The 24489-nt window shown below is 46.6% G+C and overlaps 1 protein-coding gene across 3 annotated transcripts in view; it reads right to left on the minus strand.

The window, feature by feature from the left end:
* Positions 1-16990: 16990 nt before the first annotated feature.
* The window catches only part of MTMR7 (myotubularin related protein 7), a 78033-nt gene continuing 70534 nt past the window's right edge, over positions 16991-24489 (minus strand). For all 3 annotated transcript variants that reach the window (XM_075347086.1, XM_075347085.1, XM_075347084.1), the window contains exons 12-14: positions 22934-23068; positions 21978-22104; positions 16991-18705 (exon numbers count right to left, since the gene is read on the minus strand). In XM_075347086.1, the coding sequence (XP_075203201.1) occupies positions 18343-18705; positions 21978-22104; positions 22934-23068 (625 nt within the window). In that variant the 3' untranslated portion in view covers positions 16991-18342. The remainder of the gene's footprint in view (positions 18706-21977; positions 22105-22933; positions 23069-24489) is intronic.

Below are 24489 nucleotides of genomic sequence, written 5' to 3' on the forward strand. Positions count from 1 at the left end.
CCCTTTTCAAACATCTTCCATGACAGAGCCTGTTTTGATATTAAACCCTATTCCTGTAGAGTCATACTCACATATGTATTTACTGATAACAGGTTCTACCCCTGACAGTTAATTCTTTGCACCTTGTGTTATTTTGACAGTGCAGAAAAACTTTTTTGAGCACTCCTTTACTCCCAGACTAGCTGCACTTTTAACTTAGTGCAGGGAGAGGAGGGCAAGCCGACGTTTGAGCGGGGGCGCCATTACGTAACCTAGGGTGCCGACCTCCGCAGGCTAGGTAGGGAGAAGTGTGAGGGTGTTGACCACTCCCATTCTGCACTGCAGCACTTTTCTATTTATTTATATGTATATATATGTGTGTGTGTTTTTTGTCATATGGGATATCTATTTTAATCTAAATTAATTAAAAGTGAATTTTTAAAGGGTATTTTCTACGGTTTACAACCTTTCTTTATAGCAATGTATCTGTCAGTCTTAACCCATTAAACCTTAGCTCTCTCCTGGCATAGTAAATGTTAAACACAATGGCAGCCAGGAATTTAAGAAGGTAGTCCCCTACTTTTACAAAGGTCATCAATGTCTGATTGGCCGGGGTCCGACTCCCCGTTTCACCACCAATCAGCTGTTCTTGGTCCTGGCGGTGGCAGCAGGCGGGTGGAAATGCTCAGTTACGGCGCTGCTCCGTCTTCTGATAGTGGCCGCAGCCGGATACTGCACATCCACCTTTTATTGATTAGAATGAAGTCAGATGTGCAGTACCCGGCTGCGGCCACTATCAGAAGATGGAGTTGTACCAGAACTGAGCGTTTCTAGCTGGCTGCTGCCCCCGCCGTGACAAAGAACAGCTGATCAGTTGGGGTGCCTCCTGTCTGACCTCGGCCGATCAGACATTAATGACCTATCCTAAGGATAGGCCATCAATGTAAAAGCAGGTGACAACTTCTTTAAATTCCTGGCTGCCATTTACAATTTACTATGCCAGGAGAGAGCTAATGCTTGTTTGTTTTAATGTTTTGTTTATTGAAGCGAAAAATAAGAATACACAGTCAACAGAAAGCACAGTCTTAACTAATATTATTGCAATTGAATCGGATGCTTCCCATTTTATCTCTAAGGCTATGTGCGCACTAGAAATGTGAAGTTTCTCAAGAAAATTTCTTGAGAAACTTCTGGGAGTGAAAGATTTCCGCACCTGCGGAAAAATCCGCGGCAAAAACGCATGCGGATTTGCCGCGGATTTACCGCGGATTTACCGCGGGTTTGTCCCTGCAATAAATAATAAAGATAATCGATAGACAGATAATGGATAGAGGGAAAGATGGATAGATGAATAGATAGATAGATAGATAGAGGGATAGATAGATAGATAGATAGATGAATAGATAGATAGATAGAGGGATAGATGGATAGATAGAGGGAGAGATGGATAGATAGATAGAGGGTTAGATGGATAGATAGAGGGATAGATGGATAGAGGGATAGATAGATAGATAGATAGATAGAGGGATAGATAGATAGATAGATATATGAGAAAAACCTATATAATATTCCACCTCCCTGCATTTTCTAAGCTGGCACCCTTTAGTGACTTTCATGTGGCACTAAAGGGTGCTTAGCCTTGTATTTAGCCATAAAATAAATAAATAATTTAAAAAAAACGACGTGGGGTCCCCCCATTTTTTGTAGCTAGGGTAAAGCAGACGGTTGCAGCCTGCAGACCACAGCTGGCAGCTTTACCTTGGCTGGTAATCCAAAACAGAGGGCACCCCACGCTGTTATTTTAAATTATATAAATAATTTAAAACAAAAAACGTGGGGTCCCCCCCAAATTGAATCACCATCCAAGGTAAAGCGGACAGCTGGGGTCTGATATTCTCAGACTAGGGAGGTCCACTGTTATTGGACACTCCCCAGCCTAAGAATAGCAGGCCGCAGCCGCCCCAGAAGTGGCGCATCCATTAGACGTGCCAATCCTGGTGCTTCGCCCCAGCTCATCCCGCGCCCTGGTGCGTTGGCAAACGGGGTAATATATGGGGTTGATGCCAGATGTGTAATGTCACCTGGCATCAAGCCCTGGGGTTGGTGAGGTCAGGCGTCTATCAGATACCCGACATCACCAACCCAGTCAGTAAGAAATAAAAAATAGACAACAAAAAAAGTTTTATTTGAAAAAACACTCCCCACATAGCCTCTTTAACCAATTTATTGAAAAGAACTATCAATCCACGTCCGGCGTAATCCAATAAGGGGGGGGGGGAGGGTCCCACGGCGATCCATACCATAGTCACTGTCCCAGTCAATGAAGAACAGAATGTTCCCCATTGGCTGGGAGAGCAATGCAGTGACCTGAGCTAACATCAATAGGTCAGCTCAGGTCACTGCAGGGGATGCCGAGCGCTGCTGTCAGGAGGATAGGTGAGATCATTACCATCTGTGATCATCTCCTGTACTGCTGACGTCACCGCTGTCACTGACTCTCACGTTGTCAGAAGTATCGCGAGAGCCCGTGACGTCACCGATAGTGACAGTCTCGGGCCGCCCGCGAGACGGCCATAGACAGCAGTGACCGCGCTGACGTCAGGAGGCAGGAGATCGTCACAGCAGGTAATGATCTCACCTCCTGACAGCAGCGATAGTCATCCCCGCGGCTCCCAGCACTGCAGGGTGTCAGTGTCTGCCCGCAGTATCGGCAGCTTGTCACCCGGCAGCGCAGGCAGACACTGACACAGGCAGACACTGACACTGCACTGCTGCAGTGCAGTGTCAGTGTCTGCCTGTGTCAGTGTCTGCCTGCGCTGCCGGGTGACAGGCTGCTGACACTGCGGGCAGACACTGACACCCTGCAGTGCAGGCAGCCGCGAGGCTGGAGCGGGACACAGACTCACGGGCACCTGGAGGTCGCACGGAAGTGCTTCTGTGCGGCGTCCAGGGAGTGTGACGTCTGTGTTTACTCTCTCCGCTTCCTCTTCCTGGCATAATGACATCGCTTCCTGCAAAATCGCAGGGAGCGATGAGCATTACCGCAGGTAATTCGCGGCTATTCCGGTGGTATACCGCACATCATTGCTACCTGCGGAATACCCCCGGAATACCCCCTGTACCTGCGGAAATTAATGGACATGCACATTTTCTCAAGAAAGTTTCTCAAGAAATTTTCTTGAGAAAAATCCGCACAGTGCGCACAGCTATTTTTTTTTCTCATAGGATTTCATGGGAAATGTCTGCACAAAGATTGCAGACATTTCTCAAGAAATTTCCGCGGCAAATCCGCGGGTAAATCCGCGGGTATTTTGCTCTAGTGCGCACAGAACCTAAGACTCAGACTCCTTATGTGTTGTCTGAGCTTATCCAAATGATAGATTTATCCATCACGCTGTGGGAGAATCCGATCTAGATTATTAGCATAGTTTCTGGATTAATATGAAACAATTTTTAACAGTAAGTACCATATGAACTAGGGGTAGGGGGGTAGCTAGAATCTAGGAGAGCGAATTTATATCGCATGAAATTCAGTTAAGGGATTAGAGGTAATGGATTCAAGAAACGAAGAGAGGGGGGGAAGGGATAGAAGAGAAAGGCGAAAGGAGAGGATTTTGGTCTTGGGTCCATTCAATCCGTGGCAAGGACGGTCAGCCAGCTGTCATTCATCTCATTGGTGGGGGGTAGGATGACTTACATTCCCCTATGTTGCCGTCTGCGAAGTAACTACTGAAAATTGAGGTTTAGACTTATAGGCCTGCCAAGCCTTCCAAACCTGGAGGAAAGAGAGCATATTCTGACGTGAAAGGGCTGAGAGTTCTTCAACAGGAGAGAGCTAATGCTTAATGAAATAAGACTGACCGGTACATTGCTATTAAGAAATGTTTCAGTGTATGCAGCATAAAATCAACTTTTTGTTTTAAAAGGAAAAAAAATACAAGAGATTAATCTTGTAACACCCTCCACCCCCTTTTTTATGCAAAACATAAGAATAATTGTTTTTTTCACAGCTATAATAATCTGAAATATTAAAATGTATTATTTATTCTACGGGTTAAATACATTTAAATAAAATAAGAAAGAAATAATAAAAAAAAACCCATCAAATGCACCCTAAGGTAGTACCAATAAAAATGACTTGTGATGGAAGAAACAGATGTATTGCCAATAGGAAGCCCCCACAATCAGCTGATTACAACTCCTATTTTACTTACTTTCCACAGCGCTTTACAGACATCGTCATCACTGCCTCCATTGGGGCTCACAATCTAAATTTCCCAACAGTATGTCTTTGGGAGGGTCTTGTCACTATACAGGGAGTTGGATAGGAGAGGGAATGTATGGCTGGGTTCACATATCCTGTAATCATCAGTTTCCATGCATCCTGCAGAGACCCCTTGGCAAAAGGAGTTCTGCTGGATCCATTTTTTTTTTTTTTTATATGGGAGTCCATGGAGAATGGATCTGTTAGCGGATTGCAATTTATCTTCCAAACGGATCCTGTAAGAAAAAACTGATTCATTACAAATTCAAGAATAACAGATGACCAAATGGCAATCCACCAACTGATCCATCCTCCTTATGCCGGCGTCACACGAGACAATCTATCGTGCGATCGCACCCGCCCCCGTCGTTTGTGCGTCACGGGCAATTTGTTGCCCGTGACGCACAAAGTCGTTAACCCCCTGTCACACGTACCTACCTCCTGGACGACCTCGCTGTGGGCGGCGAACATCCTCTTCCTGAAGGGGGAGGGACGTTCAGCGTCACAGCGACATCACACAGCCGCCGGCCAATAGAAGTGGAGGGGCGGAGATGAGCGGGACGTAACATCCCGCCCACCTCCTTCCTTCCGCATAGCTGGCGGGACGCAGGTAAGCTGTGTTCATCGTTCCCGGGGTGTCACACGGAGCGATGTGTGCTGCCTCAGGAACGATGAACAACCGGAGCACAGAAGGAGGACCGACATTTTGAAAATGAACGACGTGTCAAGGTGAGTATTTTTGCTCGTTCACAGTCGTTCGGAGATGTCACACGGTACGACATCTCTAACGATGCCGGATGTGCGTCACTAATTTCGTGACCCCGACGATATATCGCACGATATATCGTACCGTGTGACGCCACCATTAGACTCCAATGTTAACAAAAATGGATTTGCCAGCCGTAAGTTATTTAACAATGGACAAAAGTTTTTTTTTTTTTTTTTCTTTCTTTTTTCCAATGGATTATTACATGTAAACTCAGCCTTACAGTATAACAGTGCAGATTTATGTCCATGTAAAGTGTTGGGTTAATCCACCTGTATATTAACCCATTTACGTCCAAGCAGCCCAGTAAGTTACACACCACTGGAATCAGGATCTCTGCGCCTACGTTATGCTGCTCTCAGATTAGGTGGCAAAAACCGGGTGGCAGATTCCCTTTAACCCTTGACGCAGCTTGGGTTTTTATTTTATTTTTTTAAACTGGTTTAGTCAACCTCCCTGAGTCCAGCAATGAGTCTCCACTACTGCCCAAGGTGTCTGTTTTTGTCTGCAGTACTAACATCATGGCCGCAGCGATAAAGCCAATTAGTGAGCTCAGCGGCTCTGCTAAGTTAACTGCACAAATCACTTGGAGCCGCTGAGCTCACTGATTTGGTTGGAGTGGTGTCAACATGACGTCTGCATGGAAAACACCAGACTGTCAGTCCCTACATGTCTCACACTGATAAAACCCTCTTTAAATTCATAATAACCCCTAGAGGTGGATTTTCACGTAGATTGGTGTCCGGCCCATGACTCTTAAAAGCTCATTTACATATTTAAGAAAAACTTGGATTTTTCTGGAATAAGACATTGGATCACAGATTTCAAGGTTTCACTTTATTCAACTTTGCATGCAGACATGTCCTGCTTGCCAATGTAGACAGCTTGGGAGGGTTGATGATACTGGGCGATTCCCTTTAAGGAATTTTATGTACAGTTGGAAAAGTACTGTATTTTTTGGACTATAAGACGCACCCCATTTTTAGAGGAAAATAGGACCAAAAAGAATTGTTAATGTTAAAATTGGGTCCGTCTTGTAGTATTATGGTCTGTCTTATAAGACAAGTGTAGGTTACCAGGAGTTGGGGCCCAAGGAGCGGTGGAGCGGGTTAATAGGAAGCCGGCAGCGGCACGAGTGGGGCGATGCTACGGGCCCTGGGCTGGTAGGAGGGGGTGTTGCGGAGGCTGCAAAGGACTTCAGGAAAGGTGCCATTATCCTGAAGTCCTTTTGCACTCGTTGCTGGGAGATTAATGACGCCTGCCTTATGCCGCTGTGAGTCCCCCTCCTCTCAGCCCAGGGCCTGCAGCATCACCCCACTTGTGCCACCGCCAGCTTCCTGGGACCTCGCCTCACTTCTGATTTTGCAAGTTTTCTCACCTACAAAGAATAGAAAGGTCTGTAATTTTTATAGTAGGTACTCAACTGTGACAGAATAACAAAAAAAAGAGAATTTTGTTTACTTACCGTAAATTCTTTTTCTTATAGTTCCGACATGGGAGACCCAGACCATGGGTGTATAGCTTCTGCCTCCGGAGGACACACAAAGTACTACACTAAAAAGTGTAGCTCCTCCCTCCGAGCATATACACCCCCTGGATGACCAAATCTAGCCAGTTTAGTGCAAAAGCTGAAGGAGGACATCCACCCACAAGTAGAGATAGAGTAAAACCCGGAATAACCGGAACCTCTGTCTACAACAACAGCCGGTGAAAACACACGGAACAAGAACTGCCAACAGGCAACAGGGAGGGTGCTGGGTCTCCCATGTCGGAACTATAAGAAAAATAATTTACGGTAAGTAAACAAAATTCTCTTTTTCTTCATCGTTCCTTATGGGAGACCCAGACCATGGGACGTCTCAAAGCAGTCCATGGGTGGGAAATAAACAGAAAACTGAGAAGTAGGCAAAACCTAACTTCACAAATGGGCGACAGCCGCCTGAAGGATGCGTCTGCCCAAGCTCGCATCTGCCGAAGCATGAGCATGCACTTGGTAGTGCTTCGAAAAGGTGTGCAGACTAGACCAAGTGGCAGCCTGACAGACCTGCTGAGCCGTAGCCTGGTGCCTGAAAGCCCAAGAGGCACCGACAGCTCTGGTCGAGTGCGCCTTAATCCCCGGCGGGGGAGGCACCTGAGAACATTGGTAGGCATCGGATATGGCCGACCTAATCCAACGAGCTAGGGTCGGTTTAGAAGCCGAGAGACCCTTGCGCTGACCTGTGGTCAGCACAAAAAGAGAGGTGCACCGCCTAAGAGCAGCGGTGCGTGACACATAGATCCGGAGCGCCCGCACCAAATCTAAAGTATGCAACGCCTTCTCAAAGCGATGCACAGGGGCCGGACAAAGGGAAGGCAATGAAATATCCTGGTTAAGGTGGAAAGGAGACACCACCTTAGGGAGAAAGTCCGGAGTCGGACGGAGAACCACCTTGTCTTGGTGAAAAACCAAAAAAGGTGACTCCGAAGAGAGCGCAGCCAAATCAGAGACTCTCCTGAGAGAAGTTATGGCCACCAGAAAGACCACTTTCTGTGAAAGTCGAAACAAAGAAACCTCCCTAAGAGGCTCAAAGGGGGGGGGGGGTTTCTGTAAGGCCGTGAGGACCATATTAAGGTCCCAGGGATCCAGAGGCCGCCGGTAAGGCGGAATGATGTGAGATGCGCCCTGCATGAAGGTGCGCACCTGGGCCAGTCGGGCGATACGCCGCTGGAACAACACTGACAGAGCCGAAACCTGTCCCTTGAGGGAATTGAGGGATAGTCCTAGCTGCAGACCGGACTGTAGAAAGGACAGGATGGTCGGCAAGGAAAACGGCCAAGGAGCATGGCCGGAAGAGCGACACCAGGACAGGAAAATTCTCCAAGTCCTGTGGTAAATCCTGGCCGAGGAAGACTTCCGAGCCTGAGTCATAGTGGAGATGACCTCGGAAGGAATGCCTGAAGCCGTCAGGATCCAGGACTCAAGAGCCACGCCCTCAATCTGAGAGCCGCAGAATTCTGGCGGAAAAACGGACCTTGTGAGAGAAGGTCTGGGCGGTCCGGGAGATGCCACGGCACCTCTACGGACAGACTGAGCAGGTCTGGGTACCAAGCTCGCCTGGGCCAGTCTGGAGCAATGATTATGACCCGACGGCCCTCCATTCTGATCTTGCGCAGGACTCTGGGCAAGAGAGCTAGAGGGGGAAACACGTAGGCCAGACGGAACTGGGACCAATCCTGAACCAGCGCGTCCGCCGCCAAGGCCTGAGGATCGTGGGAGCGAGCCACATAAACCGGGACCTTGTTGTTGTGCCGGGATGCCATTAGATCCACTTCCGGAGTGCCCCACTTGCGGCAGATTGACCGGAACACTGCCGGATGCAGGGCCCACTCGCCGCTGTCCACGGTTTGACGGCTGAGATAATCTGCCTCCCAGTTTTCTACACCTGGGATGTGGACTGCGGATATGGTGGACTTGGAGTCCTCCGTCCACTGAAGGATACGTTGAACTTCCAACATTGCTAGGCGGCTGCGAGTCCCGCCCTGGTGATTGATGTAGGCAACTGCTGTCGCGTTGTCTGACTGGACTCGAATGTGCTTGCCCGCCAACAGGTGGTGAAAAGCTACGAGAGCTAGGAGCACAGCTCTGATTTCCAGCACATTGATCGAGAGGGCTGATTCGGACGAAGTCCAAGTGCCCTGTGCTCGGTGGTGGAGAAACACTGCTCCCCAGCCGGATAGACTGGCATCCGTGGTGAGAATCACCCAGGACGGGGCCAGAAAGGAGCGTCCCTGGGACAGAGAGAGGGGCCGAAGCCACCACTGAAGAGAGCTCCTGGTCTGTGGCGACAGAGCCACTAGCCTGTGCAAGGAAGAGGTCCGCTTGTCCCAACAGCGGAGAATGTCCAGCTGCAGGGGACGCAGATGGAATTGGGCAAAGGGAACCGCTTCCATTGACGCCACCATCTGACCCAGCACCTGCATGAGGTGCCTGATGGAATGACGGCGGGGCTTCAACAGAGAGCGCACCGCCAGATGAAGGGACTGCTGTTTGACTAAGGGCAGCTTCACAAGTGCCGGCAGAGTCTCGAATTGCATCCCTAGGTACGTAAGTTTCTGGGTCAGAGTGGACTTGGGCAGATTGACAAGCCACCCGAATTGAACAAGCGTGGCGAGAGTGAGCGAGACACTCCGCTGACAGTCTGCACTGGATGTAGCCTTGACTAGAAGGTCGTCCAGGTAAGGAATCACTGCCAACCCCTGGAGGTGCAGAACCGCAACCACTGCTGCCATGACCTTGGTGGCTAACCCGAAGGGGAGAGCCACGAATTGGAAATGTTCCTCTCCGATTGCAAAACGTAGCCAACGCTGGTGTGAAACTGCAATTGGCACATGCAGATAGGCATCTCTGATGTCGATGGATGCTAGAAAATCTCCTTGGGTCATTGAGGCAATGACCGATCGCAGAGATTCCATGCGAAAGTGCCGCACCTGAACATGCTTGTTGAGAAGCTTGAGATCCAGGATGGGCCGAAAGGAACCGTCCTTCTTGGGGACTAGGAAGAGGTTTGAGTAGAAACCTCTGAACCGTTCCCGGGCGGGAACCGGTACAATTACTCCGTTGGCCTGCAAGGATGCCACGGCCTGGGAGAAGGCGGCGGCTTTGGAGCAGGGGGGAGTGGACAGAAAAAATCTGTTTGGCGGGCTGGAAGAAAATTCTATCCTGTAGCCGTGGGAGATGATATCCCGCACCCACTGATCGGAGACGTGTTGAAACCACACGTCGCCAAAGTGGGAGAGCCTGCCACCGACCAAGGACGTTGCTTGCGCAGCCAGATAGTCAAGAGGAGGCTGCCTTAGTGGCAGCGGCTCCTCCGTTCTTCTGAGGACGCGGCTTCGTGTGCCAGCTGGGTTTTCGATCCTTGGCTGAGTTAGTGGACGAGGCTGAGGGCTTAGAGGATGACCAGTTAGAGGAACGAAAGGAACGAAACCTCGACTGGTTCCTGCCCTGGACAGGTCTCCTGGTTTTAGTTTGTGGCAAGGAAGTACTCTTCCCGCCAGTAGCTTCCTTAATTATTTCATCCAGTTGTTCACTGAACAGCCGGGACCCAGCAAAGGGGAGCCCAGCAAGGTACTTCTTGGAAGAAGCGTCTGCTTTCCACTCTCGAAGCCACAAGATCCTGCGGATCGCGAGGGAATTAGCGGAAGCCACCGCCGTGCGGTGAGAAGCCTCCAGAATGGCAGACATGGCATAGGATGAAAAGGCTGAAGCCTGGGAAGTTAAGGCAACCATTTCGGGCATAGAGTCCCTGGTGAGGGAATGCATCTCCGCCAGAGAAGCAGAGACGGCCTTAAGAGCCCACACTGCTGCAAAAGACTGGGAGAACGAGGCCCCTGCCGCTTCATATACAGATTTGGCCAGAAGGTCAACCTGGCGGTCAGTGGGATCCTTAAGTGAGGTGCCATCGGCCACAGATACAACTGTCCGGGCTGAGATTCTAGACACCGGAGGATCTACCTTTGGTGAATGAGCCCACTCCTTGACCACCTCTGGTGGAAAGGGAAAACGGTCATCAGAACTACGCTTTGGGAAGCGTTTGTCAGGACAGGCCCTGGGCTTGGTCACAGTGGCCTGAAAACTGGAGTGGTTAAAAAACATACTCCTTGTTCTCTTAGGTGAGGTAAACTGGTGTTTTTCTACCAGAGAGACTTGTTCCTCTGACACTGGTGGATTGAGGTCCAGTACGGAATTAATGGACGCAATCAAGTCACTAACATCCACATCACCTTCAGTTAGATCAATGGGGTACATAGAGGTAGCGTCCGAGCCCACAGTAAAGGCATCCTCCTCGCCCTGCGATTCAGCTCGTGAATCAGACCCGTGGGACGAGGAAGGAGAAGAGTCCCTGCGTCTCCGTTTAGGAGGACGGGGTCTGGGAACAGATGAAAAATCCTCTGTGAGCTCTGCAGAGCGAGTCGGAGCAGCAGAGGCGCCCTGAGAAGGGGGCTGATGCATGGTCAGCAGAGTCCGGGACAGCTGTCCCATGGAGTCGGCAAAGGACTGGGAGATAGCTTTAGAAAACGATGCTACCCAAGCCGGGGGTTCAGCCACCGGGGCTGGCCAGCGCATCCGCCGGAGGGACCCCTGGGGAGACTCCAGGCTGAGGCACCACCATGTTAGAGCAGGCATCACAATGTGGATATGTGCTCGGTTCAGGCAGTACGAGCTTACATGCAGAGCATATAGAGTAAAGCCTTGCAACCTTGCTCCTAGTGAGAGACATGCTGCTGAGGTGGAGGTTCTGCAGTAAAGAACACACTCCTTCAGAATGACCCCCAGAGTCGTTTTGTGTGCCCTCCGGATTCCACAGCTTGGACCCCCAGCCAGATGCAGAGCTGCAGCAGCCAGCGCCGATCAGTGTGAGAACGCTGATAAAATGGCGCCGGAATGAGGAGGGGGGGCGGGGTTTAGTCCAAGAGCGGGAACCGGAGGGCCAAGGAGAAATACAGGGGAGGGAAACGTCTCCTCAGAGAGGAGTGTCCTCCCCTGAGCTGAACGGCCGGTGGGCGGCGCCGCACTGTCCCTCTGCATGACTGACATGCAGGGGCAGTGAAACCGAAAGTAGGCCGCAGCCGAAGCCGGGGCCTAAATTTTTCCATGCGGCCGACAAGCAGGCACCCTCGGCGCGGTTCTCAGGAGAAAACCAGAGAACCGGCCGGAAATCACAGCAAAGTTAAATAGCACACTCTCCCCACAATAAATGTACAAGGGACCCCTCAATAACGTCTCAATACTTAGCTTATGAGACGCAGGGCCAGGTCCCTGAGGGGTGAGCGCTCCGTCCGGCAGGGTCCTGAAAGGGCTGCGGATGGAGACCGGTCTCCTGCAAAGCAGTGAGAACCGTGATGGCTCCCACTTCAAGCCAGAGCCCGAGGGATGGTGAAGGAGGGCGGCATGTAAGGCTCCAGCCTTGTACAATCAACCTTAACAGCACCGCCGACACAGTGGGGTGAGAAGGGACATGCCGGGAGTCCAGCTTGGACCCGCTTTTCTTCCAACTCTTTGAAATCAAAAATCAAAAATCAGATGAGAATGCATGTGTGTGTGACCTCCTGAACACAAAGCATTGAACTGGCTAGATTTGGTCATCCAGGGGGTGTATATGCTCGGAGGGAGGAGCTACACTTTTTAGTGTAGTACTTTGTGTGTCCTCCGGAGGCAGAAGCTATACACCCATGGTCTGGGTCTCCCATAAGGAACGATGAAGAAATCAAGAAAATCACATTGTAGGAGTTTTAAATAAAAAATAATTTCCATTTTATTGCATGAAATAAGTATTTGATCACCTACCAACCAGCAAGAATTCTGTCTCTCACAGACCTGTTTGGTTTTTTTTTTGTTTTTTTTTAATTTATTTAGAAGCCCTCCTACTGTGCACTCATTACCTGTATTAATTGCACCTGTTTGCACTCGTTATTTGTATAGAAGACACCTGTCCACCCAATCAATCACACTCTACCCTGTTCAACATGGCCAGGACCAAAGAACTGTCTGAGGACACCAGGGACAAAATTGTAGACCTGCATAAGACAGGGATGGGCTACAGGACAAAAGGCAAGCAGCTTGGTGAGAAAGAAACAACTCTTGGTTCAATTATTAGACAATGGAAGAATCACAAGTTGACTGTTAATCTTACTTGATCTGGGGCTCTATGCCTCGTGGGGTAAGGATGAGTCAGAGAGATCAGGAATTTGCCCAGAATTACATGGGAGGGAGGAACTGGTCAATGACCTGAAGAGAGCTGGGACTAAAGTCTCAAAGATTATTGTTGGTAACACACTTCGCCAACATGGATTAAAATCCTGCAGGGCACACAAGGCCCCCCTGCTCACGCCAGGCTCTTTTGAAGTTCACCAATAAGGCATGGGAGAAGGTCATGTGGTCAGATGAGATCAAAATAGAACATTTTGGTATCAGCTCGCCGTGTTTTTGAAGAAGGATGAGTAAATCCCCAAGAACACTGTCAACCATAAAGCATGGGTGTCGAAACATCATATTTTGGGTGTGCTTTTCTGTAATGGGGACAGGACAACTGCACTGTATTGAAGGGAGGATGGATGGGGTCATCTGTTGCGACATTTTGGCCAATAGCTGCCTTCCCTCAGTAAGAGCATTCAAGATGGGTCATGGATGGCTCTTCCAGCATGACAATGAGCCGAAACACACAGCCAGGGCAACTAAGGAGTGGCTCCGTAAGAAGCATTTCAAGGTCCTGGAGTGGCTTAGCCAGTCTCCAGACCTGAACCCAATGGAAAATCTAATTGCAAACAAAGGTTTCCGTACCAATTATATTTCATGCAATAAAATGCAAATTAGTTGTATAATTTTTAAATAATGTGATTTTTGGGGGAATCTGTCGGTCATAATTGAAGTGTACCTACAATAAAAATTCTTCTCTATTCTTTGTAGGTGGGAAAACTTGCAAAATCAGCAGTGTATTAAATATGGTACTTATTTTACCCACTGTGTATAATTCTGTAGCATTTTATATGTGTACGCTATAATACGCCATCAATACTATGTCCGTAAAGGACAGGCACAATCTAAGCTATACACAGACACACGCACAACACAAGGGAGTTTAAAAAAATATTTTAATTACACATTACGGAATAACTACTTTTACATATGTATTCTGTGTTGATATAGTCACAACTAGGGAAATATTGCTTGACAACATACTTTAAAATACATCCATTTCTGCATATAAATTACAGCCAAAATATGCAACACAAAATAAAAAAATAGATCATGACATTTTATTTTACTAATCACAAAAATAAGCAATGATGCCATCAATAAATAAATAAAACAAAAAAGGTGATTTTCTGAATAAAAAAAAATTGTTTGCATTTAAGCAGAACTCCCAAAAGAACTACAGGACCATAGCTGGGGCTTGGTCACACACTGCGCCTCTGCATTTTTTTTTTCTTTTTTGCAGATCTTTTTACATTACCTGCAAAATCTCATTTACAAGTTGCAAATATTTATGTGTTTATTGACCTGTGGTGCATTTATTAACAAGTAGCTACATGTCAATTATTTCAGCTTTCTTACTGCATTTCCTTCAGTCAATGAGGCTGAGCAGCAAAAAAAAAATAAAAATAAAAATGCACATTTTAATCCATAATTGCCGCTATGTTTTTCTAGGGTGATTATGATAAAAATGCTACTTGGGAACATACCCTTAGAGACACCACAACAACACTTCCCAGTATATGATCATACAGGGGGATCAGAACATAGCACCTCTAAGGTGTCATGGAGACCAAGCATTTTTTTAAAGGTGGATCATGTTTTTTTTTAGCATGCTTAAAGGAACATTAAGTAGAAAATGAGCAAAGAATGTAAAAATATCCCGGCAATTTATTCTCTCTTTCTTTGATCCTACTTTGCCTCAAATTACAGTTTAAACTGAGAAATCATAAAGAAACATATGTGTTTTTCAATAGCCCAGTCTTGTCCCTTTTCCTCACTGTCCTGTGTCTGGCTGTAGTATAACTGGCTGCAGCAGAAACTTCCCTCCTGTGCTCCAGCTGCAGTAGGAGAAAAGCTAAAGCCCTTGCCCTAGACTTAGATCCCCTATACACATTAGGCTAAAGTTAGCTCAACCTGCCAATAGCAATGTGTTCGACTCGTTGGTCGGGAGAGATGCCGACTGTGCATCTGATTTTGAAGTACTTATCACATTGTTCTCCCTGAGATAAGTCGCCTGCAGACGCATCAGTCGGCATATTTCTCACAAAGAGGACATAGGGATGCTCGTGTGTGGGAGAGTCAGCTGAGATGGGTATCCGCTGAATGATGCTTCATCTAAGGTCTGTTTTAGACGTCAGTGAAAAACACACACATATGGCCCTCAGTGTGCCATGATTTTGGCACGTGTGTTCTCTGTGTGCTATCGGCAAAAGCTCACGGAGAGCAAGAACTTTATGCTCACCTGTCCCCAGCGCTGCTGTCCGTGGTACTGATGACTTCCAGGCTGCGGTCTCTGGCCGCTGCTGTTATTTCCATGGCGCAGTGCAGTGAGTATTCATGATCATAATTAGCCAGTCTGGAAGCAGGAGACGGCAGCTCCGAAGACAACAGCACTGGAAACATGGAGTGTAAAAATAATTTTATTTCACAGGCATGTGTTTTCTCTGGTACGGGGTCACATGGATCACATCAGTGTGTGGTCCGTGTCACGTTAGTGATGCTGAAGAAGAACGGACTTGTCTACTTGTGGGACACACGGACAAGCGTGTGCGCCGCACAGACACACAGTCTGTGAGAAATCACTGATGTGTGTGCAGACCCATTGATTTTAATGGATCTGCGTATGCCCGTCATTCCAGTACGTATAAAAAAAATAAAAACGGCGTCATACGTACCGGAATCACTGACGTGTGAAGGAGGCCTATTGTGTACGGCCAGCCGGAGAGGCTGTTGCTTCAACTGTTCAACTGACCATCAGCTAATGAACCGATCAACAGCAAATTAACCCCTTTTGTTCTCTGCAGGATTACTACAAGATCTGTTTTAGGATCATGCAAATTTCTGCACTATTTCAGCATCTCTTGGCAGGAAAAACATCGCGATGAAAACGAACTTTTTTGGTGCTTTTTTCATGCGTTTTTTGGCAGATTTTCCTATTTATCAAAATGAGTGTAATTGCAGCAAAAACACAGCAAGAACTGACATGCTAAAGATTTAAATGTGCACCAAATCTGCAAGAAAATACTCAACATGTCCATGAGATGTCAGTATTTTTGTCGACTTTGCTGCCATCAGGGTTCCTTTTAGGTTTTGTGACATCAGCACTAAAAATGCATCAAAAAAACGCAATGTGTGCACACAGCCTAAGAGTCTTCACTGACCTTACTTTTGGGAGTTCTACTTTTAAAAGGGTTGTCCTGGAGTAGAAAGACAAAATGTCACCTTCCATCTCCAGAAACCGTGCCACAGCTGTTATTGCCATCAGCCCAAATTCACTTTACCCGACGCTGAATACAACACCAGGCACCGTTTGTGGATAGATGACGCTGCTTCTGGCAACAGCTTCATAAGATTTTGGAATTCATAGTTAGGAGGGACGGATATTTGATGGTCTTAATATTACATCTAGTGGTTTGTTCTTGTATAGTAGCACTATAAGCGCTTGTAAACCATTCTATAAAACCAATAGGTTATTAGTCACAATGAGCAGCAAAGTCAAGAAGTGAGAACGATTATTCTGGTATTACACATGCAAGTTATAAAAAAACAAACAAAAACTAATAGCAGCTTCAATGAACATTCAAGATGGCAGCCGTTCGCTATGCACAGCAGGCAGACACGTTACAAGATGGCAAGGGAGGTACTACACGACATTGACTCTTACCATACTATCCCAGTAATGTGACGCTATGAACTTCGTATGTAACTACCTTGAAGCACGGTTATAAAAAGATCAGTATGCTTTCTGATGACCAGTGTCGGAAGCACTTTGAGAGCCCTATACTCTTAGACCCGGCTAAAATGCAAGGATTCAAGTACGCAGGACCCAGCTAATCCACTGACGAGCAGGATATCTGCAAGGTACAGGGATGGAGTTCCTACAGAAACACAAAATGAAGAGTAAATTCTGATTTACAAGTGCTTATATCTTGAGATTTGCTCTAATTTTTGCTTTTTAAAAGTGTCCACACCCCCCACCTCACCACCACTTTTCTACCCAGCGCATTCTAGAAGGAGTGTTGGGAATTGCAATGTATAGGACCATCCTCCAAAAAGAAAATGCCACTTCTATGGGATTAGCACTCTGTTACTTAGGTCGGAGTCACACTTGCGAGAAAGTCGCGCTGGTCTCGCATCGCATTACCTGGCACAGCCGCACACTCTCCTGACAGGAGCCTCTCAGCTGCACAGAAATACATGCAGCTGACCCGCTCCTGTCAGGAGAGTGTGCGGCCGTGTCGGGTGATGTGATGTGAGACTAGCGCGAGTCTCTCACAAGTGTGACTCCGCCCTTATTACAAATATTTATTACAAATTCACAAGAAAGTCCCTCCTGGGGATATTTGGGGGGACCTACATAAAAGTGCCAATGTTTGTTTTTTTTGTGTGTTTGCTCCATACTCTCTTCATATAGGAATGTTTCCACTGAAGTTTGCAACGTGCTTTTTGGCATCAATTTGAAGGATTGACCTATTTTGTGGTTCAGAAAAACCTAAATCGATCTGCACCGATGCCTTTTCTATAAGTGAAGTCTTCAAATGAGAATATGAGGTTTTGTTTTATTCGCAGTCAATATAAAGTGCCATAAGATTGAACCAATCGTAAACCATAGCACAAAACTCCACTCTTTAAAAGGAATAGGTGAGTTGTTTTTTGCTATGTAATCTGAGGGCAGCCTGATTTAGGGGCAGAAACCCTAATTCTAGTGATGTGTCTCTTATTGGGCTGTGTTTTGCGGTTTAGTCAGCCACATATACATTTTAGGTGATAGCCGTCCTCAACAAAACTAGGGGGCAGGGAACTAATTATCCAATGTCAGATCCTGGATGACCACCATTATTCTACCAGCAATTTTTACAGAAGAAAAGCACATTTAGATTCTTCTCACTTCTGAGATTTGCTTATCATGATGAACAGTGGACCGAAACTCAAAACCTATATGTGAGTATCCATATTCCCAGTACACGGCACTCGTGTCAATCACAAGCCTTAACTATCCAAATACTGGGACAGGATTCATGCCTTGGATGTAGCCCATATAGGACACGTTTTGAAATCATGTAAGAAAACTAAACATCATTTTGACTCAGTACCTTCTGTAAAAAAGGGGAAAAAATGCTTATACATATTCCCAGAGCCCATTTCAACAGGCCAATAATCTGTGATTTATAAGAATTATATAATTGTACGATTTATTCTCCCATCTAAACAGGATGGCAATCACTGATAAACGAGGAAAGCACTTGTTCATCGGAGCCATAGGTTTTATGCATTCACAAAAATTATCGGCAGCACATCGCTCTATGTAAACAGGGAAAGTGCTGCCGATAACATGATTACATGATTGTTGTCCCCTTCCTTGAGGCCGGTAAAAGAGCGCTGCTCAGCTTTTATACAGTCGATTGTCAATCATTTAGTAGCCTGGATCAGGCTGTCTACACGTGACATTAGTATCTAGTCTCCGCTGCAGAAACTACCTGTGATATATGTGAAATGTCGAAACGTTTTTTCCCCAATATATTCCTCCCAGGTTACGTCACACAGCTCCCAATAAATAAATAGAAGCAATAATATAATAGCAAGTGGTTACTAGGATCTCTAAGCATTCAGGAACACTGCTTCATCTGAATCGGGATCCTTTCCACTGTCCTCGCTGGGTAATGAGTCTCCACCACTCGGAGACCGGCAGCTCAAGTCCTCCACTCCAGATTCCTGGTCACTGTTAGCCGACAGGTCAGGGTCAGAGCTCTTCAAATGGTCCTGGGTTAAGATGAGGGCTGAGTCTTCCTCTCCTTGGGATGGGCTACGAGAGGGAAACAGCTTCAGGTTGGTGCTGTAATCTTGGGGTGTATTAGCCGGAGAGTGTTTAGTGATGCATATCTGGAAGTTGTGGATTTTTGGCTGTTCATTGAGATTCTTGTTGGTTTCGTTCGCCTCTCGGGTTTCCAGTTTTATTAGTCTCTAAAGGAGAAATTGTTAGACAAGAGCAGAAGTTACATCTATTTCATAGTTACAATGGGATTAGACATGCCAAAAATGGCCATTACACAACTGCAGATTGGCTACGTACAAACCGATCGGCAATGGTTTAACCCCTTCAAGACATTTGACGTAAACTTACATCATGGTCGGGAAGAGATTCATGCAAAATGATGGAAATGTACTTTAAGTCATGGCAATCATGCGGACACAGGAGCTGTGCCCACATCATTGCCATTGAGAGCTTGGTGTAAGTTATAGGGGAGCTCCAGCTGTCAAAATCAGGGACGGTCCCTGCGTGCACTGCGAGAGGAAGTGCACTCCCTCTCCCACCCTATCGGGAACCCTGCAATGTCATCAAGGGCCCCAATCATTGCCACGCAACCCGAGGGCAAGACGACGACCTCTGGGTCAGCTATTTATGGCATACCTGTGAGATCATGCCAGAAGCAAGGTCTAAGAGGCTTGTGACAGTTATAATGTATTTCAATGCTTGCAATACAACTACAGTGGGTATGCAAAGTATTCGACCTCTTTAAATTTTTCACTGTTTCATTGCAGCCAATTGGTAAATTCAAAAAAGTAATTTTTTTTCTCATTAATGTACACTGCACCCCATCTTGACAGAAAAAAAACAAATGTACAAATTTTTGCTAATTTATTAAATAAGAAAAACGGAAATATCACATAGTCATAAGTATTCAGACCCTTTGCTCAGTATTGAGTAGAAGCACTCTTTTGAGCTAGTACAGCCATGAATCTTCTAGGGAATGATTCAACAAGTCTTTCACACCTAGATTTGGGGATCCTCTGTCATTCTTCCTTGCAGATTCTCTCCAGTTCCGTTAGGTTGGATGGTGAACGTTGGTGGACAGCCATTTTCAGGTCTCTCCAGAGATGCTCAATTAGGTTTAGGTCAGGGCTCTGGCTGGGCCAGTCAAGAATGGTCACAGAGTTGTTCTGAAGCCACTCCTTTGTTATTTTATATGTGTGCTTAAGGTAATTGTCTTGGAAGGTGAACCTTTGGCCAAGTCTGAGATCCAGAGCACTCTGGAAGAGGTTATCACTGTACGTGGCTGCATTCACCTTTCCTTCAATTGCAACCAGTCGTCCTGTCCCTGTGGCTGAAAAACACCCTCATAGCATGATGTTGCCACCACCATGTTTCACTGTTGGGATTGTATTGGGCAGGTGATGAGCAGTGCCTGGTTTTCTCCACACATACCGCTTAGAATTATCACCAACAAGTTCTAAAATAACACCAACGTTCACCATCCAACCTGACGGAACTGGAGAGGATCTGCAAGGAAGAATGACAGAGGATCCCCAAATCCAGGTGTGAAAAACCTGTTGCATCATTCCCAAGAAGACTCATGGCTGTACTAGCTCAAAGGGTGCTTCTACTCAAAACTGAGCAAAGGGTCTGAATACTTATGACCATGTGATATTTCAGTTTTTCTTGATTAAAAATTTCCAAAAATTTCTATATGTTTTTTTTCTGTCAATATGGGGTGCAGAGTGTACATTAATGGGAAAAAAAATGAACTTTTTTGAATTTACCAAATGGCTGCAATGAAACAAAGAGTCAAAAATTTAAAGGGGTCTGAATACTTTCCGTACTCACTGTATACCAGTGAGCAAACTTCTCTGGTGCCATTAAAAAGCCGTGGAAGTCCTCGGTGCTCAGGGTTTACTGTCACTGAAAAGACATGAGGTAGATCAGCCCTGCTTTTAATGGCCGTCTCTTCCAGTCATCATGTTGTGAAATCCCAAAGAGATAAGGAACTATTGCTCTTTTTTGTTTGTTCTCTTCTACAGGGCTCTTTATAAGGCCTAAAGCTGGGTTCACACATAGCGACAACGACGTCGCTGTTACGTCACCATTTTCTGTGACGCAACAGCGACCTAGTAAGTCGCTGTTATGATCGCTGCTTAGCTGTCAAACACAGCAGACGCAGCAGCGATCATAACGACAAGCGTCGCTGTGGAAGCCATGCTGCACTTGGTAACTAAGGTAAATATCGGGTAACCATTACCCGATATTTACCTTGGTTACCAGTGCACACCGCTTAGCGCTGGCTCCCTGCTCTCCTAGCCAGGGTACACATCGGGTTAATTACCCGATGTGTACTCCGGCTCCGGCTACGTGAGCAGGGAGCCAGCGCTAAGCGGTGTGCTCTCACGCTGCCAGTGCCGGCTCCCTGCTCACGTAGCTGGAGTACACATCGGGTAATTAACCCGATGTGTACCCTGGCTAGGAGAGCAGGGAGCAGGGAGCCGGCACTGGCAGCGTGAGAGCGCGGTGCTAGTAACTAATGTAAATTAAGGAAAGGGCTTCTTGGTTACCCGATGTTTACCGTGGTTACAGCTTACCGCAGCTGCCAGACGCCGGCTCCTGCTCCCTGCTCGCTTCAGTTCGTCGCTCTCTCGCTGTCACACACAGCGATGTGTGCTTCACAGCGGGAGAGCGACGAGCAAAAAATGAAGCAGGACATTCAGCAACGACCGGTGACCTCACAGCAGGGGCCAGCTCGTTGCTGGATGTCACACACAGCGACAGCTACGGGACGTCGCTGCTACGTCACAGAAAATTGTTACGTAGCAGCGACGTTGTTGTCGCTGTCGCTGTGTGTGACACCAGCTTAAGCCACACGGCGAGAAAATCTGTGAGAGTGGAGTGCGATAAAACCTCACATTCCACTCGGACCAATTTTAGCCTGTGTCAGCGCACAAGAGCGAATATTTTCTCAGCCCTAATTGGACCGAGGAAACAATCGCAGCATGCTGTGACTGTAATGCGAGAGTCTTTTCTCTCGCACCCATTCAAGTGAATGGGGCGAGACAAAAATCGCATTCCACTCTGCAGTACACCGGTGTACGGCGGGTGCAGAGTGAGAATCGCAATAGCCAGCTACGGAGGAGAGAGGGAGAGAAATCCCTCCCTCCCCTCCTTCGTGCCGGTCCGCCCCTCCGCAGCACCGGCCCGCCACCCGCAGCTGAGGTCCGCTCGCACAGTCGGACCTCAGTAGCAGGGATACTAGCATAACACTCGGCTCCTGCTCTGCTGCCAGCGCGAGCCGAGTGTCATGCGAACATCACACTAGTAGCCCCGGCCTAATCCTTAAAATTGTTTCTCACAACTAAATTGGTATAAACTGAAATCTAAGCTGAGGTGTAAAAATGTAACTATGGTGACTGCCTATTAGTGGGACAGGTCAGGAGGGTACATTTTCAGTGCAGTACTGCCGCCATACCTTCTCCATGAACTCCATTTCCTCCTCTAGCTGCTGGGTCTCTTCTTTTACTGCCTGTAGAAAATCAGTCACCGACTGTCGGGGGTGCATTCCTTTCTCAAATCGGTTATAGAGGCCCCTCCAAAACCTTCCATGTGGAGAAACAAGATTGAAGAGTCAGTATACGCACAGCTATGCAAAATTATCATCCAGCAACTCTCATGATCTGTTCTGTTCATAAAGGGGTTTTCCCTCCAAAGTTAATTTTAAAGTTCATTTTAATCAATAGATCTTGGAATAATAATAATTTCCACAATTGGATGTGTTAATAAAAAAATGTTCCTGCACTGCGATAATCTTCCATATGTGTCCCTGCGATGTACTGTGTAATGGCCGTGTCTGACTGTACAGGGACATGGCCTAACGAGTGTGGTTGAAAAGGATTGAGGGAAATGGACCTAACGCTGAAAATCCAAATATATATATATATAAAAAAAAAACCTTTATTGGCCATCTTAAAATCTTCAAAGGGATCCAAAAGGTGAGAGGACACACATAAGAGCACCTTAAGCGTTTCGGACGAAAAATAAAAACAAGTCCTTAATAATAGACATATGATTGTTCTATAAAGTTTTTTGATTTTTATATATACGGATTTTCAGTGCTGGGACCATTTCCCTCAATCCTGTTCAGTCTTGTACCAGCTTAGCTGGACTGTGAGCACTTCCAAAGTCCTGGAGCACAGTTGCCTAAGGTAAGCTGAAGCCTTCTAATTTTTATACCTCAAGAGCGTGGTGCCTTGGATCTCTCCATTGAAAGACACTTAACACTGTGCTCAAGATCATCATCTTATTGCATAGACCCATAGACCTGTATTTTTGGGGTTGCGGTTTCATTCTCTGAATGATAAGTAGACAGTGTATAATAGTTCTGCTGATTTATTAAATGCAGAGGAGAAACCCAGTATAACCTCTTACCTGAAATAGCATGGAGTGGTGTTTGGTCTCAGAGTTCCTTGTGTCTGACTGTGATCTGGTCGGTACAAAGGGTTCATATAATCCAACCTCTGCTTCCACAAATAAGACCAAAGGGAGTAGGTTCTCTCCTGAATTCTGTAAGATGACGATGACATCACTGATCTAAAAGGTATTATCTTTTATGTGTTATGAGAGCGTCAAACCCATCCAGCCACCCCTGCAACCTGCCCCAGCGCTCAGGGCTCATTCAGACGTCTATTTTTCACATTTGACTACTATCTGTCTTTTTCACGGACAGCACTCGTACCTATGATCGTAATTCGGGCCCGTTCACATGTCTGTGACTTTTAGAGAAAGTATTAATCAGCAAAAAAAAAAGTGCAGAGACATGTTTAATAGTGATCTGAGTGTCAGATCAAAATGTGTGTCAGATCAAGATGATTATGGGTGGATGTTGCCATCCAAGTGCTTTCCGGTTTTTCACAGACTGATCATAAAAGATAAACTTTTCTTTTTTGTTTCTCATCCTAGCAAAACTGGGACTAAACTCGAATGATAAACACTTACATATTGAGCAAACGCTGGTTAAAAACAACCCCACTGATGAATCTCAGACCAAATTTCTCATACAAATGATCCCCAAGTTATATGCCTTTCACAATAGCTGTAGGTTGTCAAAATTGGAAAATGAGGCTACAAAACGTCTGACATCTCAGCCTTAACGGGAATCTATACACTCATCGTGACTATTCCAATTAAGCCCAGGCGCTCGGTCCATTATGGTGTGGCTAAACAGATCAGTGCACCTTCCAACCTATTGGTTTCCCCCCTATTTCCACTCCCCCACCTCTATTTTGATTGACAACTGGCTTTATAGAGCCACAGAAGGGTGGAGATGGATGGGAAATAAGTAGATGGAAAGGTGCACTTATATGTTTGGCCCCGCCATGATGCCTGTACTTGATCTGCACAGTCATTCTGTGCTGATAGATTCCCTTTCAGGGGTTAGGAGATAACTTGCTGAATGCTGGTGGTCTGACTGATGGGACCCTTAGCAATGCTGATAGTGGGCCTCTGCAGAGCGTACTTGACGATTCGAGACGTTCTCTGGGTTCCAGAGCTCCATTCTCAGGACTGTTAGTGTCTGAGTGATCAGCATAAGGGATAGATTGTTATTTTGACAAAATCACTTTAAAGCTAGGATCTCTGCTACTCTAACCTTTATTTACAAGGATATATTTCATATGTCCTTGGCTACATGCAGGTTAAGGAATTTTGCAATAGCGATAGAGGATCTCCATGATTTCATCATGTCTCAGAAAAGAGAATCTCTTCAAGTGACCTATAGTGAACTAGTGGTTTCATCAGGCACTGTGTGATGCCAAATATCATATACCCAGATTATCTTATTAGCGGTGGGTCAGCCTCATCATTCTAATTTTTCCCTAGATAGTGGCACTGCCAGGCACCTGAATGTGCAGGAGATTGTGTAGCTTTATGTACCCATCTAGTCTCGGGATCAGTAGGTCTGACTCCCCTACCATCATGAAGTGATG

Source organism: Anomaloglossus baeobatrachus, chromosome 1, assembly GCF_048569485.1.
Source record: "Anomaloglossus baeobatrachus isolate aAnoBae1 chromosome 1, aAnoBae1.hap1, whole genome shotgun sequence".
Taxonomy (NCBI): Eukaryota; Metazoa; Chordata; class Amphibia; order Anura; family Aromobatidae; genus Anomaloglossus; species Anomaloglossus baeobatrachus.